The sequence below is a fragment of the Lepidothrix coronata genome, unplaced genomic scaffold (assembly GCF_001604755.1).
Source record: "Lepidothrix coronata isolate B3197 unplaced genomic scaffold, Lepidothrix_coronata-1.0 Scaffold55, whole genome shotgun sequence".
Lineage (NCBI taxonomy): Eukaryota > Metazoa > Chordata > Aves > Passeriformes > Pipridae > Lepidothrix > Lepidothrix coronata.
The window spans coordinates 666,085-684,452 of record NW_016690235.1 but is presented as its reverse complement, the minus strand read 5'-3'; the positions used below and the strand labels follow the sequence as shown (position 1 = coordinate 684,452).

General features: G+C 41.4%; 2 protein-coding genes across 3 annotated transcripts in view; both read right to left on the bottom strand.

Annotated features, from left to right (window-relative positions):
- SUSD1 (sushi domain containing 1) overlaps positions 1 to 192 on the bottom strand; it is a gene marked incomplete at its 5' end in the record, with an annotated part of 42,256 nt that extends 42,064 nt beyond the window's left edge. The window contains one exon of the mRNA XM_017816353.1: positions 48 to 192. Coding sequence (XP_017671842.1) covers positions 48 to 192 — 145 coding nt within the window. The remainder of the gene's footprint in view (positions 1 to 47) is intronic.
- An 11,369-nt stretch (positions 193 to 11,561) lies between these two features.
- The window catches only part of PTBP3 (polypyrimidine tract binding protein 3), a 36,143-nt gene continuing 29,336 nt past the window's right edge, over positions 11,562 to 18,368 (bottom strand). For both annotated transcript variants that reach the window (XR_001875062.1, XM_017816404.1), the window contains one exon: positions 11,562 to 12,577. Coding sequence is in view for 1 of the 2 variants with exons in the window: in XM_017816404.1 (XP_017671893.1) it covers positions 12,574 to 12,577 (4 nt within the window). In the remaining variant the exon portion in view is untranslated. The remainder of the gene's footprint in view (positions 12,578 to 18,368) is intronic.

Sequence of the window (18,368 nt, the reverse complement as noted above, 5' to 3'; positions counted from 1 at the left end):
TCAGAAATGTACTGAGTTTCTTGTCACTTTATTCACAGGCAGCCTACCTTGACAATGGGTTCTTCCATTGCCTACAAATCCATAGTTGCAGATGCAAACACTTTTTCCTTCAATTTGATGACATGTTGCATGAATGTGGCAAGTTGCACAGACATCTGGAACTGATCTGTTCACAATCGCTTTAAGAACAAAAAGACACAATTACTTTTTTTTTTTTGATGACCTTAAGGGTAGCCTGGTATGGGTAACAGGCATGAAATGTGGACTCCTATCTTCTCCCACCTCATTTTCAAACTTGCTGGAAAACAACAGTCATACTATTCAAAGACTAAAGATGAAAAATAAACAGAAAGGATTAAATTAAATAACTACACTGAACATTTTTGTCTATCCATCTCTTCTCTGACAACAAGCTAAAGAGCTTCCCAACAGTCAGTAAGACTTACAAGGCATATAATAAATAGGTCTATCCAATATTATTAATATTTTCTTCATAATAATTTGTTTCCCTTTTTTCTTGATTTCTGTTTCCTCTGGGGGTTTTGTGTTTGGGTTTTTTTCCTTATTATTTACACATAGACATTTGGGTTGCTTATCAATCTGCTTGACTCATGTGTCATCAACATGTATATGGTATAAATGTTATTCATAAAAACGAGGTTGAGAATGCTGCCAGGAGTAAAATAACTTAAAGTCATTTTAGAAACTAATTTATATTAAAAGTGGTTTAGCAGCATACAACACAAAACCTAATTTACTGTAATTTAACAGGGCTATAAGTATACATGAAATCAGAATAAAATATAAACTTACTCTCTTCTTTGTATTCATGTATTCATGGCATTATGTTCAATTTGTCCATGTTTTGTAAGCTCTTTTTGTTATCTTCACATATGCACTCACTTTCCTAATGATAAACCTCAGAATGGATGGCTTTAATGTAGACAAAGCATGCATATGCTTACATATTTTTACATTTTAAAAGAAATAACTAACACTGCACAAGCAGATGTCTCATGATGCTTGACACAGAAATGCGGAATTTTTTACTCTTTTAAGACAGCTCAAATTGGTACGAATACAAATCTCACTGCACATATAGCAGTGTCAAAATTTTGATTACCTTACAAGGTGTCTGAATACATAACCATAACTGGAGGGAGAAGGCATCTGAACACTTTTAGCTTCTAGCTTATCACTGTGATAAAACCGTCCCTCCACATGCACACAGTTTGTTTTACTCACAGTGCATTTCTGAGCCCCTTAAGACTTGTGGGAAGCATCATAGATTCCTGCTCCTAATTATCCATGCTTTTATATACTTATATGTGTTTCTGATAAGAAAACAAAAACTGTCAGCATGCAATGGCAGCCAACACAGATCAGAAAATTAGATTTACAGCCACGGTAAGAACTTTCTCATGATACTTCAATCTTCTGATAAGACTTGGGACTATCCTCCTCAGATTGCTGCTCCAGGGGACAAAAATCATGTGTCGACTCTCAGTGCCCCTTTACTACTTTATGACTTATTTCTCCATCACAATACACAATTTATCACCCCAGCACTGCAGTCACCTCACGGTTTCGGTCCTACCCATGTGTTCCCTCAGGCACAGCTCCTGACTTGGCCAGGCCCTCTCAGCCGGGCAGGCCACGAGGCCGCTGCCACCACAGCCCTCACAGAGCGAGCGGCGAGGAGATCCGCCAGCCACTGCAAAGCACGACGCCCACCACGGGCTGCTGCACCACTAGCACGGGCTGCCTTTGCCATCACCACCGAGGGATGTTCTGCCGCCACCACGGGCTGCCTCCAACACCACTAACAAGAGAGACTCCGCCACCACCGCCGCCCTGGACGTCTCGGTGGGGCTGCGCCCACCCCGCGCCCACAGTCCCCCCGCCCCCCCCCCGCGGCCCGGGACGAGGGAGCGGAGCCGGGTCGGGCGGTCCCGGCCGCACTTACCCCGCCGCCGCCCCGCGCACGGCGGCAGCAGCAGCAGCAGCAGCAGCAGCAGCGGCAGCAGCAAGACCGGCCCCTGGGCCCGGACGCCCCCCGAGCTCATGTCCCCGCCGCTGCAGCGCCCCGGCGCCTCTGCATCGTCCCCGCGGGCGGAGGGAGGGGGCGCAGCCCGAGGGCAGGGTAGAGCCCGCGGCCGGGGCGGAGGGCGCCTGGCGCTGCCCTCCGCGGGCGGAGCACCCTTATCTCCGCCGCCGAGCCCTGGGCCCCCCGGGCTTTTACCCGCGGAGAGGCCCTTTTCCTCCCCCCTGCCCCCATTGCCCGCAAAACTCTCTTTTTTCTTCCTTTTTTTTTTTTTTTTTTTTGGTGGTGGTGGTGTGTTTTTCTCTCTTCCCTGGCACAACTCCTTTCCTTCCCCGAGACACCGCCTCAGTCCCGGCCGGGCGGGTGGCCGGGCTGATAAGGGCAGATGCTGTCCATAGCCAGGGGGCGGGGGGAGAAGCGGAGGACGGGGTTATTTGTGATTCCCAAGAAGGGCGGCTGGAAAGATACACCTGTTTTACGTGAGAAAGGAAAATATGAGTGCGCCGCTCTCCGGCCGCCGGCGGCAAACGTGACCGAGCAGCACTTCGGATGGTGTCGGTCCGTCGAACAGAGGCGGCTGCCGGCAGGTCTGGGGGCTGGCAGGGCTCGGCGCGTCCCCCCTGCCATCGGGAGGGAGTCGCATCTGACTCCCTGCCCGGCACCACCTGCGCGAGGCACCAAGAGTTGGCGCATCAGCCCTACGGGTATACGAAAATGGTGCTGGCGTCCACCGCCAGCTCTTGATGGTTTGTCACTGCAGGCCTTCACCGCGGTACAGGTGAATCCTAAAACCTCATTTTCAGGCAGCACCACTAGGGCTGGTACCAGTAGCAGTAGCGCTGCCTGAAGAGCTTTCTGCTGTAGAAGAGCAGTAATACTCCTAACGCTCACAGCCCTCATTCGTGTCTGTGAGCCTGAATTTTAGAAAGAGGAATGCCAAGGCAATGAATGGGAGAAGCCTAGCACAGAGGTAGAATTAGGCATATTTGGTAGCTCTAATGAGATTCTTGAAGAAGTTTTGCTCATATGCTATGTTGTCTTTACATTAACATCCCTACACAGCCAAGTTCTCCATCACGACTGCATTTGAGTGACATAACCTGATGTTTTACTGCTGTGTTATAACAACAAAGACCAAACAATCTGTCTGATTTCAATGGATGCAAACCCAGTTTCGTGAAACTATCAACTTTATCGATTTATTTAGGTAAATTGGTTTCTTCCAGTCTTTTTTTAATTACTATTCTGCCCACTTAAGTAGGTATGCATTTTTAACCACCTTCTGCTACCCTTATCCATCCCAACCAGATTCTTCAGCAGCGGTCAGTTACCTGTTTTTGGAAAACAGACTACAGATGTCAGTACTGCATATTTCTGCCTTAAATTACTGAAACTGGAGGCATGCATGTTCAGTGGTGGCAAGTAGCTTATCATTATAAGGAATAGTTCAGAGGGGAATTGTTCTGCACAACATATTCAAATGATTTGGAAATTATATTTTTCCTCTTCCTTGGCAGCCCATGAAATAGCAGACCCACTAATCACTGCAATTTCTACTGTTCCTTTCATAAAAAGTAGTGGAAGCAACTTTTTGTAATTATAAACACCTCGTGCAACAGACAGGAAAAAATTTTTGGCAGCAAGCTTGAATAAACACATCATATTTATAAAGAGAACAAGTTAAAAATTGTAACAAATATTCTTTAAAGAAAGTAACAAGGATGTGTATCAGTTGAAAATGACTGGAACAAACCTCCTTGCTTTATTCAGTCTGTTATGTCTCAAACAGAAAATTAATTGCTGTTTAAGACATAGTTCAGAATCAAATAATTGAACTACACACAAAGGCTACTTTAAATTTAATATATATTGTTTGCATATCTAAATTCAGTGCAGAATCATAAGTGTCAAAAGATGTTGCAAGGTCACCTGTTCTGTTTTTTTGCTCTTGAAGAAGATAAACTCTATGATTCTTGACATATTTGTCTAACTTTCTCTTTATAGACACAGTGATGTAGAACTCACAGCATTCCCAAGCAATCTCTTCCAGTACTTCACTGAATCACAGATCATTTCTTCCCTGAGGTCACCTGCCCAAGTCCTGACCTAATTTATTTGAAAAGGTAATTAAACATTTGTGAGAGTAAGACAGATTAGTGTCCACACATACTGATCCCTAATTGCTTAGACAATCCTGCTTGTTGCATGTAAAAATTTCTCTAATGAAAACACAGAATATTATCCACTAAGTTTAGTTTGTAACTACAGTGTTTCCTTTCTCTCTAACATTAAATTGCCCAGAGGGCATCTGTACTAGTGTTTGCTTCCATTTCTCTTTTTTTTGATAGGAAAATAATTCTGATGGTCAAAGTAGTTGAATTCATCCAGAGATGTTTGGAAGTTTCCTGTGCATTTTTTCCTTGCAACTGTCTAAATGGAGATAATTGAAAATCAGAAAGCCAAGCAGGATTAAACATCTCCTCAGCCACCTGTATTCATTCAGTCTCCTTTGCAGACAGTTGAATGTCACTGTGTCATCTAAATCCCATTTTTTCTTAAGGATATTTGGCAGAGATTACACTACTTATTTTGACATATGAAGACAAAATATTTGATACTAATGGCTCTTTCAACAAACAGATTTTTAAAAACACAGCAAACATCTTCACCTGGAGTAAATAAATGAATTTCATCCTTCTTAACAGATCACTCAGCTATTCATAATGCAGTTGCATTTTCGAACAGCTTGCTATTAAGCACTTCTTTCCAGCTGGCAGTGAAAAGAGTAACTGCAGCTTGATGGAAGATTCCTTCTATCTCAATTCTGCCTCTGGTACCTATTTAAAATGAATCAGATTAATGACTGGTTTCTGATTATCCACTTAATTCCCAGAATAAGAAACAGCAATTGTTGAAGCAAAAATAACTGGAAAAAATTGGCTGACCCTCTTCAGTTTCTTCTGAAAATGCTTCAGTAAATATTGTGCAGAAAAAAAGCAGTCTCTTGAACAAATTTTTCTACAAAGGAAATATTACCACTCAAGTTGTTCTCAGCATTTCTGTCTGTGCTCTCAGGTGTGCCTATGCCACTGTCTCAACTCAGGCAAATGAAGTCAAGATGAAAAAATAAATGAGATTTCTGCAAAAGCAGAATTTGAACCTTAAATATTGAATGCTTCTATACAATTACCCTGGAGGACATATATATGGCATGCTTTGAGGTATCTCACAGCAAGAGCACAAGATAAAGTCTGCTGACAGTTGCTGCTAATCAGAAAAGCAGTTCTACAGAGCATAAAGGGCTGCTATCTGTGGGTTTTAGCATAGGAGTAGGAGACCAAACTGAGCTTTGCCACAAACCCACTGTGAGCTTTGATAAGATAACCCCTTCCTGCCTCTCTTCACTTCTCCCTCCCACCTAGTTTTGAAATTGGGATAGTATTCCTATGTGTGTTGAGGCTTAATATCATCTGAGATGATGCAACATAAACTCTGATAGAAGCTAGAGCTTTGATGCCACTACACTTTGCCCCAATTTTTAAAACACTAGGATTTAGAGTCAACCAGTTTATGGGACAACATCCTAATGTTGCCAGATCTTGGAATATTGTTCAAGAAGACTGCTGATTAGCCATTGCTTCTGATTGTTTCATGCTGTGTCACTGAGGGCTGGGCTGACTAAAGGCAATAGTTCTGAGGAGAGAGGCACAAAGGAAAAGTACAGAAAAAAGGACTAACAGCACCCCCTTCATACATTATAAAAATAATAAATAAATAATAAAGTACTTTTGTGGTTTTCTTAACTTCAAGTAGATGAACAGATATCTTTTCCTTTTTGATCCTAGAATATCTGCTAAAATCTGAGGAGAAAGAACTGGGCAACAAGCTTAATCCTTCCTTCTCTGCCATGCTCCCCAAGCTCACCCACAGGGGGGTTGGTCTTACTATTGCAGCTGCACAAAACTTAGTAGAAACGTATAGATCAGGCAAAAATGAATGATAATTTATTTGATAACTACAGGAAGAAAACTAAATCACACTGACTACAGTATTATTCTTGTATTATACTCTTCTCACCATAAGCTTTGCCTATTTTTATGGGCAAGATGAGTCTGAAAGTGCTAAAATCATTAAACGGAAAATATGGCAACTTCTCAAGTTATATATCATCTATGAAGATGAAAAATTTCATAAATGTGTCTTATGAGAAGAGAAACCAAAATATTGTTTCCTGGACATGCTTCCTGAACACATTCCTGTGCAACTTCCTCTTGGTGATCCTGCTTTAGCAGGGAGGTTCAACCAGATGATCTGCAGAGGCCCATTTCAACCCCAACCATTCTGTGGTTCTGTGACAAGAGATTATAAACCAAACCCTTCTCCTCAAGCTGTTCAGTCAGGTGGGGATTCTTTTGCTATGGCTTCCTTCTCTACAGACCAACTGTATTTTGTCACCTGGCAATCTCATATTTGAATCAACATTTTGTAGTGGGAAAGAGGGGAATAATCTAACAATCAAAACTTTCATAGTAAATACCTTGACCTTCACTCCTTGAGTTGTTCTGTAAGCAATGAAGCTTTCACATGCTGTTTATCCAGTTTAAAGTAACTGTTTTTATGTCAGTTAGAAAGCACCTCAAATTACTGTGGAACACAATTCCAGCAGAGTGAGTTGGATTTTTGATTCATAACATAATGCATTCATTTTTGGCATACAAAATGAGAGTGCTTTTGTTCGGTTACAAAACTAGCACAAGCTCTGTTCTTTCATCTTGCAAAATTAAATTAGGTGTAACTCTATTATTTCTACATTTACTGGCAATCAAAGAGAAAGACATCCTGAATGATGGCATTCTTATGCTGTCATAAATTGTAATAAAGGTTTAGATTGACATTTCTAGTTAAATAAAAGGTCACCTAGTCTTTTTTTTTTCCTTCTAATTGCAAAGTTGATAGTCTTGTTTAACTTCAAATAATTTCTGCAAGAAATCAAGTTTGTCTTACAATCACAGAATGATGGAATGGGTAAGGGTAGAAGGGACCACTGGAGGACATCTGGTCCAACCTCCCTGCTCCAGCAGGATCATCCTACAGCACATGGCACAGGATTGCATCCAGACCATTCTTGAGTATCTCCAGTGAGGGAGAGTCCACAACCTCTCTGGGCAGCCTGTTCCAGTATAGCACAGTCACTTGCACAGAGAAGAACTTCCTTTTCATTCTCGTGGAACTTAGGAAGTTACTGCATCATTTCTGCCCATTGCCTTGTCCTATTGCTAGGCACATTGAGAAGAGCCTGGCTCCATCCTCTTGACACCCTCCCTGCAGATACTTACAGACATTAAGAGGTCCCCTCTCAGTCATCTCTTTTGAGGCTGAACAGGCCCAGTCCCCTCAGCCTTTCCTCATAAGAGATATATACTCCAGTCCCTTAATCATCTTAGTTGCCCTCCACTGGACCCACTCCAGGAGCTTCGTTGTCCCTCTTGTCCTGAGAAGAACAGAATGGGACACAGCACTGCAGGTGCTCACCAGGGCTGAGCAGAGGGGCAGGATCACCTGCCCCAACCTGCTGGCAGTGCTCTTCCTAATGCATCCCAAGACGTCATTGGCCTGCTTGGCCACATGGACACACTGCTGCCTTGTGAACTTTCTATACACCAGAAGAACCTGAGATTCAAATAATGTAAGCCTGTGAGAACTAAATGATGACTGACCATTTAGGCCTGCACTAGGGTGAGGATGTTTTTCTTAATATGTACTACATCAACCCACTGTCTAATTACAATTACAGATTTTTTTATTTCAGACCCATTTAATGTACAATGAGATGTACACCAGAAGGTGTTTTAAAGTTTGGCTGAATGTACAATCCCATCATTTGGAGAGTAAGTGAGAAGATACGTTAATGTAAGTTTAGCAGTGTGGCCGTTTAGATTGGTCCTAGACTTTGAAACTGACAAAATCAAGATTAGTCAGCAGGATTTCTCAACTTAAATTCAGCATCTTAATCAAACCCACTGTTTCTAGGCAATTGATCTGCAAAGTTATCAGCAATTTTCCTGTTAGATTTCATGAGACAGTAAGGGAGTAAGATATCCCAGGCAAGACGGGATACAAACATCTTATGGGCAGACCCTTCAAAAATAATCTCTTCCTTATCTATTTTCCTGCTGAAGATTGGCAATGATGACTGTGAAAATATTTTTGAAGGGCCTTGATTAAAATCATATGCATTGAAATAAAAACTAAGTAAGAAGTGTAATCTTCCCATAATATGAAAGTGGGAGAATCTAAGCCTCAGCAAGAGAGAATTTTAAGCTGTTCGATCATACTCAGGACATACACACAAAAAGGAAAAGAGTATGTCGCACAACCAGACATCACATATGAAGGAAGGTGTGGAAACCACTTTCATTTAATAGATGGAATAGAAGAGAATACTTAGGTAGCAAATCCCTTTCAGAAACTTACTGTGCCCTTAAACAGAAAAACTATTTTCACAGCTTTCAAAAATGAGGAACATTAATTACACAATTCAGAAGATACTTCCAAGTCTGATGACCAGATGAGTCAAATTCAGCATATACGGGAATGACATTTTGCTGAATTCACAGTATGGCTGATATTAAATCTCACACTGTTTTTGGACAATTTGGCCGTAGGTGAAAATTGGGAATAAAAGAGAAGGAAAGAACAGGTTAGTAATGCTGAAAAATCAACTACTGACATTGCCATGTTCTTTGGTAAGAAGTAAACCTGACTTCAATGTTTTGTCAATTCTTAACTGAAAGTTTTTAACTAGAAAGGAACCCACAACCCTCCCTCCCAGCACCCATCCATGCTGCGTTGACTAAAATAGTTCATGGAGCTACAGACAGTTTTTCCCAGATCATAGCACTGAATAGCAGTTATCTTAATTTCTTTAGCCTTGTGTCATTTTTTTGTCTTAAGATCAAATTTTTTAAAAAAGTTTCATTTTTATTTTCACAGGCAGTGATACTCATTGAACAGTGTTTGCAAATATATTCTCTAGGTGTGTGCTGGGTAGCACCATAGCAGGGTAGAAATAGAACCCATATCCAACCACAGAGCTGCAAGCCTGCAGCATTAAGCAATATCCTTTAGTCTGCCTGCTTTTAAAAAAGTTTCCAAGCATTGAGTAATGTGGCTGTTCAGACAAAGATGGGCTCTGGAGGGAAACCCCCCCCCGCCCACAAAACCCCCAATAAAAACTATTACAGACCCTTCATCATACAAATAATAAGCACATGTAAGAGAAACTATTCATAGAATGGTGGTTGTTGGAAGGGACCTTAAAGATCATCTACTTCAATCTGCCTGCTGTGGGCAGGGACACCTTCCACTAGACAAGGTTAGTCAGAGCCCCATCCAGCCTGGTTTTGAACACCTCCAGGGATGGGGAGTCCACAGCTTCTCTGGGCAACTTGTTCTAGTGCCTCACCACCCTCACAGAAAAGAATTTCTTCCTTATATCTAATCTAAACCTACTCTCCTTCAGTTTAAGGCCATTTGCCCTTGTCATATTGCTACAAGCCCTCGTGAAAAGTCCCTCTCCAGCCTTCTTGTACTTACATACTGGAAGGCCTAGTTAAACCACAGCTAGAAAAACACTTTACACAGTAGATTTAATGGAGGTACTACAGAAGGTATGCCTTTGCTTGCATTAAAAGCTCTGATTCTCTCAAATGTATGCTGACCAGCTGCACTTGAAGCAGAAAAACAGGGCCTAAAAGCGTTACGCTGATGAACTGGCTTAGATTAAGCAGCAAATATAACTTGAGACTAAAGTATTACTCTCCTTAGAAGAGCTCTTCAGGAGTCAGGCAACTCATATTGCTAGCTTTACACTACTCGAAAGAGTTCTCCTTGTCAGTGGACTGTTTCTCTCGGGATTTTGCAGCATCTGTGATAAGTTTATGTTTGACAGCAAAAGCATTGGTCTGGAAATGGTCTCTGTGAGGATTCACTACTCTGAAGTCTCTTTTGCCCTCAGCCTCTACTGGTCCCATGTCTTCTTTTACCTACATATTCTGCCATATGATTTCCACTTTCATATCTTTTGTTTACATGTCCTTGTACTCACCTGCTACATGCTGAATAACTCAAATACAAATATCTCAGTGCACTTAAGAAAATGCAAGTGGAAATCTTTATTTTTAAAGGACACATTATCTTCTTTCCAGCTCTGTAAATGGGTGAGGCCTGGGGCTGGAGAGAAATCATTTAGGACTGATTCAAACCATATGAGATCTTACGTGTTGGCAAATTCACCAATTACTGCCCTTTCTGTTTCAGCTTACAGATATCAAAAATTTTATATCTATGCTAATTACAAGCGGTTTTTCATTTCCCAAGAACACTTATATTAACTGCTTAGGGAAACAAAATCACTTGTGATTACATTACAGGGTTACAACAGCTAACAAGAATTCAAGATGGGATTTATTTTTTGGTTAGGGAGGAGGGCGAGAAGACAACAGGCAGGAATTCTACTTTCCTATCACACTTTCTTAGGCAGATTTGGTCAAAAAATACGAAGCCAGATTTTGGCCACCAAAAGCTAGCATTTTCCCCAGAATGCTCATCAAATATTTAAGTATCAAGGACAAAATAAAGAATTACACATGGGGACTTCATATCTAGTCTTTAGAGAATAAGTACTTTGCTGAAAGCTGCCAATTCAGTCTAAACTGAATTAGATTTTTCTCCCTACAATTTCTCTAAATTCAGAGATTGGTAATAGCATAATTTACACTAAATTTGCTGAGTGCTCTAGTCCTAGTCTTGAGGCACGTGCAGTCATGAAGTATATACACGAGACTTCAGATTCTTCAAGATGTGCTAGGCTTGGACTGGATGGCAGACAATTAAATGCCTGCCAGATTGGCTGAGAATTTTAGATCAGAAAGAGGGGCTGCACTCCCCACATCACCCAAATATTTGTATCTATTGCTTTAGACTAATGTCTGTTTACCAGCAACCCTGAATTTTGGATGCCAGAATAAAAGGGTCTAAACTAGTGCTGTGTAACACAGAGAAGGACAAGCAAAGGAGTCTGAAAGAAACGCAATCTAGAAGTTGAGAAACAGGAAGCTGAAAGCAGACCATCTTTTTCGGCTGCTATTTAAATTTTTTAAATCTTTGTGCAAATAATATGAATTTGAATCCTAATGCTCAAAGAGTACAGTATGGTAAAAGAGAAAACAAAAGAATTCTCACAGATGAGGCCCCAAGTCTGTCATCACTGATATCTCACATCCCCGCCTCAAAGAACGCAGCAGTCACCAGATGCGGTATTGGCTCTGAGTTGCAGAACAGATTTTCACCCCACTGAAAATAAGAACTTCTGCCCTACACAGGGGAAGGGTGTACTTGTTGTTGAAGATATGCACTAACCTTCTTAAAATACTTTTGATATGAAAATAAGACATTATTAGCTGCACAATTATAAGACAAGAAAAAACCCAAAGCAGTAGACAAGAACACAGGGGAATTTAAGAGAGTACAGCTGTAATGACATTTATTAAAAGACATGCTATAACAACTAGTTAGGAAAAGAGCTAGGTATAGGTACTAAATAATCAGAAAACACACTAACCTAAACAAACAGAATATATTACAGCATAACCAAATTCACCATGCACTACACAGTCCCAAAATAGGTTTCTTTAATACATCTTATATCTTCTTTCAGTTTTAAGTCATCTCAACAGACATGGAATACTTTTCAAGCAATGCCATAAGATACTTTACAAATGAAAGCTGTTGCTTATTAAAATATACAGACAATCTTTTTTATATAAAAACAGTTTACATTCCCATTTGTTCCCCCAAACACTTTTTTGCCAGGTTAAAAAAAACCAAAACAAAACACGATGTTACAAATATTTACAGTATTTTCTTGTGGTAGATGAACATTTTTATAAACTGAAAGGGAACACTTATGAACAGATCATGTAAAATGAGGGAATGACAGCAATTCTTAGACATGTTTCTGTGTCTTGAATACAGTACTAAAAGTAGTCCATTAACCTTTTGCCTTATCTCACACCATTTGGTTCACATTACAATCTCATTTTCCATTGTTTCAATCACCAATAGAAGTCTCAAACAAAGTCCACTTGGCATTGGGTCTTCCCATCAGAAAGGAGTGTGAGAGAAAAAGGTTTTTCACATGTCTCAGTAAAACCAGAACAGTCTTTGGTCAGAGAGTGAAATGACATTCCGATTGATGCAAGAATCTGCTTGGTTAACAACCTTGGTCTTGTGTTGCTGCAGTTCTAGGGTGAACTTTTGCAGTAAGTGTAAAACATATTCAAAATTAATTGGAAAGTGCTTAGAAGGAAGTTTATGCATGGTAGCTTCCCACTCATAAATATTGTAGAGTTTCTGAGACCCGAGAAACTGCTTACAATGAAGACATTAGTCTGCCAAGGTAAAAGCTTTCTTCATTTAGACCTTCAACTATTTCTTTTCTTTGGGACTGCTCCAGGTACCTGTTATTATTACCTAAAGTTGGAAATACATGGGTTATGCTTGGATTCCTGCATATTGCAGTACAAAAGAAAAAACTGCAATGGAAAAGGCAGGGGGATAATTAAATCTGTATTGAAACAGCTGTAATTCACTTCATACAGGTAATTCACTTCATATATAGTCAGTGGACAACAATAATTTCTAACAATATAAATATACAATTTCCAGAAGGGGAAATATATTTATTATAATTAAGACAGCAACAGATATGAAAAACCCTACATATAAAACTTCTGAAGGCACAAAAACTTTGGTACAATTTTGTTTCTGTATCACATCCCCTGGTAATAAAACCCTGAAGTTAAGTACCTCAGAAATTTTCCACTCTAACTGTTAGGATTTGCTTTAAAAAGAGCAGGCAAACAGTCTTGTATACAGCAAACAAAATCTCAGAAGATAAAGTTAATTTAAAGAAAAAAATTCTGTGCAATCTGACCGGCATCCTTTTAGCACGACAGCAACAATACTAAGTCTGGTAGTTCTGATCTAATTAACAACATACCACAGCCAAAGGTTAAGGCAAAACAATGCTTTTTGTAAGCAGCTGACCTCTCATTTGAAAAACAGAAGTATAAGCTATAGCAGCATAAAATGACAAGTAGTAGATCTACATCCCTTATAAAAGAAGAACTTATCACTTTCCTACTGACATGAATCAGAGGAGAGCAAGATAACTGATCACATAAACCTCACTGGCAGTATTATCAACAAACACTAATAGATTTTCTGGCATACAAACACAAGTTTGCTATCTGTAATCAGAAAATGTCACCTATAGGCAAATCTCCATAGATAAATGGAATATCTTCAGCATAAGAAGGATCTCAATCTATCAGTACACAACAACAGAGCAACTGAGAACCAGCAGACAAGGCAACTGAGTTAAATTATCAAAGCTTAGGAAATTTGTTCAGATATTTACAGACTTCTGAAGAAATTCAAAGAAACAGAAGTTTTACCATTATACAACAAACAAAGGATCATTTGAAAAGGCACTTAGCTGCTCCTGGGTTGTTAAAAAGGCCTTATTACACTTTGAACCAAGTGTGCATCCATCCAAAAAAATGGAATCAGAGGTAACCCAGAGTTTATTTGTGACCATGACATAAACAAAGGCACAGTCATAGAATCACAGAATATGCTGAGTTGGAAGGGACCCACAAGGATCATCAAGTCCAACTCCTGGCTCCTTCACAGGACACCCCAAGAGTCACACCATGTGCCTGACAGCACTGTCCAAATGCTTCTCAAACTCTGTCAGGTTTGGTGCTGTGATCACTTCCCTGGGGAGTAAAAAATCTACAATTTCCAGTACCTACATCAGCAATTTCCAGTACCTACTAGTGTTTTAGAGTACAAATTCCAGGTTACACTGCGCACATTATCAGGTACTTCACAAATGATTTAAACAGAAATTAATAATACATGTTAAAGAAATTATAAACCTATCTTTAAAAACTCAAGGCTACAGTATAGAGAAGATGAAGCCAGAATCTTCTTGGGAGTTACACAGTTAACAGGTTAAATGGCAACAGACCTATATAGGATGCAGTATGTTTAAAGTCTAACTACATATTAGGGAAGCAAATTCACAGTAAGGACTGCCAAACACAGGAACAAAGAATTTGTGAAAACTTCATTTTTGGAAACACTGAAAATTTACATGGACAATTCTCTGAGCAACTGCTCAAAGTTGTCCATAATCTGAATAAGAGGTAGGATTAAGGCCTCTAGAGGTTCCTTTCGATCCTACATCACTGTAAGAATCTGTAGAATAATATCATTCTTTCCCAAATCCTGCTCTTTTCACAGATATCAAGGGATTTGCTAAAATATGCTTTAGAGAATCAAGAACTGAGATGCAACTATGCTTTTACAGCCAGGCACTAATGAGTCAAGCACAAAATATAAGAATTATTCCTTTTGCCACAATCCTTCAGTAACAGTCCATTTTGATAAAGAAGGGGTTATGTTTGTGCTTTTAATTATTCAAGGTAGAATATCCCATGAGAAAAACTAGCCTTAACTAATGCCTTCATTCTGCTAAGCAAACATTAAGATGTACAGTTAGCTTTGAAGCTTGTCTGCACATCCTGTAAAAGCAGATCTCCCTAACAGGCAGCATCTTTAAGACATACACAAATCTGAAAGTAAGTTGACAAGAATAATTCAGTTGCAGAAAAAGAAAAAGAAGAATCAAAAAAGATACACAACAGTTGTGCCAGAAAACCAAAAAGGAAACATCATAAATATCCCCACTCAGATTTTTCTTAAATTAAAAAAAAACTGTAAGTCTCTGCAGGTAGTTTTTTCATCAATCCTCACAGTCAAAGGATAGCTGTTTGAAAGGGCCAGCTGAATCTAGTCAATCTACAAATGGTTCTGGGACTGGTGCCCAGTTTGATTTGGATCATGGGACTTGCTTTGAGAAACTGGGTCTACTGGGGGCTGATGGATCCATCTGTCAGAGATAGGGAAGAGCAACTTCAGTCACAGGCTTAGCAAGCTAGTGAGGAGAGCTTTAAATTAAAGGTGCCAGAGGGAGGGGAACCTCAGTCCATCCCAGTCCTACCAGTTTGATGCCATCAATAGATGCCCAGAGTGTGAAGAGGGATCACAGGTCAGCAGGAAAGCACCTGAAGAGCAACAAAAAGGAATTCTAGCCAATAAGTCAGCTTCACTGGGGTTCCAGCTTCAAGGCAATAGCACATAAGACGAGGAATAAAGAAGAGAAGTTAGAGATGTGTGCATGGATGCAGGGCTATGATCTCATTGGCATGTCACGGAGACATGGTGGGACGGCTCCAAAGAGTGGAGTGTTGGAATGGAAGGACACAGGCTCTTTAGGAAGGACAGGAAGGGTGGACAAGGAGGTGGTGTTGCCCTCTATGTCAACGACCAGCTGGAGAGCATGCATCTTCACCTGGGGATGTACGAGGAGCTAAGTGAAAGCTTATAGCTCAGGATTAAAGGCAGGACAGGAACAGGTGACTTTATAGTGGGGGTCTGCTACAGGTCACCCAACCAGAAAGACCAAACAAATGAGGTCCTTTACAGACAGATTGGAGTGACCTCGCCTCACATTCAAAAGCCCTGGTCCTCATGACTTTAACCATCCCAGTATCTGTCAACACTGCAGGGCATAAGCAATCCAGGAGGTTGCGTTGATGGTAACTTCCTTCTCCAAGTGATAGAGGAGCCAAGGAGGAGAGGTGCTATGCTGGATCTTGTTCTCCCAACAAGGAGAGAAATGTGAAAGTCAAGGGCACCCTGGACTACAAGGTTCATGAAATAGTGGGGTTCAAGATCCTTAGGACAGCAAGGAGGGTGTGCAGCAAGCTCACTACCCTGGACTTCAGGAGAGCAGACTCCTGAAGGCCCCTTCAGGATCTGGTTGGTAGAGTGCCATGGGATAAAGCAGATGGAGGGGAGAGAGGTCCAAGAAAGCTGGTTGATATTCAAAGGTCACCTCCACAGAGCCCTGGAGTGATGCATCCGAACAAAGAAGAATCCAGGCAAAAACATGAGGATGGTGTTAGGTGAACAAGGAGCTCCCAGACAAACTCAAATGCAAAAAGGAAGCCTACAGAGGGTGGAAGAAATTACATGGAGCCTGGAAGGAAAACGGAGTGATTGTCCAACGAGCCAAATTCTATGAAAGCTAAAGCTTCCCTGGAAAAGGGGAAATATAGCCCACATTTTTAAAAAGGGAAATAAGGAAGACCCAGGAAACTACAGGTCGGTGAGTCTCACCTCGGTTTCCAGCAAGATTATGAAGTAGATCCTCCTGGAAACTTTGCTAAGGCACATGGAAAAAAAGGAAGTGTTGGTGACAGTGAACACAGCTTCACTAAAGGTAAATCATGGCTTACAGGTTTTGTGGCCTTCTACAACAGGGTTACAGCAGTGGTGGGTAAGGAAAGAGCCACAGATGTAATTTACTTGGACTTGTGCAAAGCAGCTGACACAGCTGACACAGCACACACAGCTGACACACTGTCCCACACAATACCCTTGACTCTAAGCCACAGAGACATGGATTTGATGGGTGGACCATTAGATGCATAAGGAATTGGTTGGATGGTCACACTCAAAGAGTTGTGGTCAATGGCTAAATGTCCAGGTGGAGACCAGAGATAAGCAGTGTTCCACCAAGGTCAGTATTGGTACTGGACCTGTTTAGCACATTTTTTGGTGACAAAGACAGTGGGATTGAATGCACCCTGAGCAAGTTTGCTGACACCACCAAGCTGTGTGGTACAGACAACACACTGGAAGGAAGGGATATTATCCAGAGGGATGTGGACAGATGGAGAGGTGGGCCTATAAGAACCTGATAAGAATCAACCAAACCACTCCATGATTATATGAAACCCAAAAGATAACATATATATTATTCCTAAGCCAACTGAACTTTCCAGTACATAGTACCTTCTGCGTATTTACATAGTTGCATTGTACAGCACTTCTCCTAGTTACATATGTATAGTCAGCATTGTATCTACTGTCAATAGCACACTTCTGTTGCGGTATAGAGGTCTTGTACCATCTTTATAAGATTGGCTGCTACTGTTGAAGAATCCATTCAGTGCAGGTAGCTCAGGGGTGCAGTGGAGCTGTAGGTTGAGCTCTGAGTGGTGGGAGCCTGAGGCAAGAGGCCATGAACTGCCAACCCTTTGCACAACAAAGGGCCCAGGAGCTGTAGTCCAGCCAGGGGCCAGACACTCAAGGACACAGAGACACAGAAGGAGCCAAGGACGCCCGGACTTTTGTGCCCTTAGACTGTGAGGGTATAAAACCCCAGGGTTCCTTTGTTCAAGGTCCCTCCTCGGAGACACCAGCTCAAGATGTTATTATGTTATTGCACCAATATTAAATTATTTTAAGGATCAAAATATCAGACTCTGCCATGGGAAACATGGGGTTAAGTCAGTCAGAAAACCTGGTCTGCCTGTGTGAGTGTGGGGTGTATAGCTGGGAAGGGTCCTCAATCCCAGCTCAGGTAGATCAAGTGTGACTGCCTGAGTGGCTCCTGGATGGTCAGACAGGAAAGTTTCTTTAACACTACATCTCTAACCAACATGCATTAAAGGAAAGCAAGCTAGAGTATCTGGCTGATTTTGCAAAAATAATTCAGAGAAAAAATTTGAAAAAGTTTACTACAGATACTCACGTCATGGTAGAAACATAGCCTTTCTTCTAGAAAGATAAAGTCATACAATTCATACAAGTTAATGAAAAAAACAACAAGAATGAGTGGCAAAACATTACAGCCGAAACAAATTCTGCAATAGTTAAAAGTACATAAATGCCATGTGTAGTGGGTTTCTGTGGTTGGGTTTTGGTAGCAGGGGCGGGGCTACAGGGGTGGCTTCTGTTGGAAGCTGCTAGAAGCTTCCCCTGTCTGGTGGAGCCAGTGCCAGCTGGCTCCAGGACGGACTTCCTGCCACTGGCCAAGGCTGAGCCAATCAGGAGTAATAGTAATGCCTCTGTGATAACATATTTAAGAACAGAAGGTATTGCACAGAAAGAATTCCAGCCAGCGAAGAGCAGAGTGAGAACATGGGAACAACGAGGTAGACACCAAGGTCAGTGGAGAAGAAGGGGCAGGAGGTGCTCCAGGCACCGGAGCTGAGGCCCTGCAGCCTGTGGTGCAGACCATGATGGGGCAGCTGTGCCCCTGCAGCCCATGGAGGAGCCCATGCTGGAGCAGGTGGATATCCCAAGGAGGCTGTGACCCCGAGGGAGGCCAAAGATGGAGCAG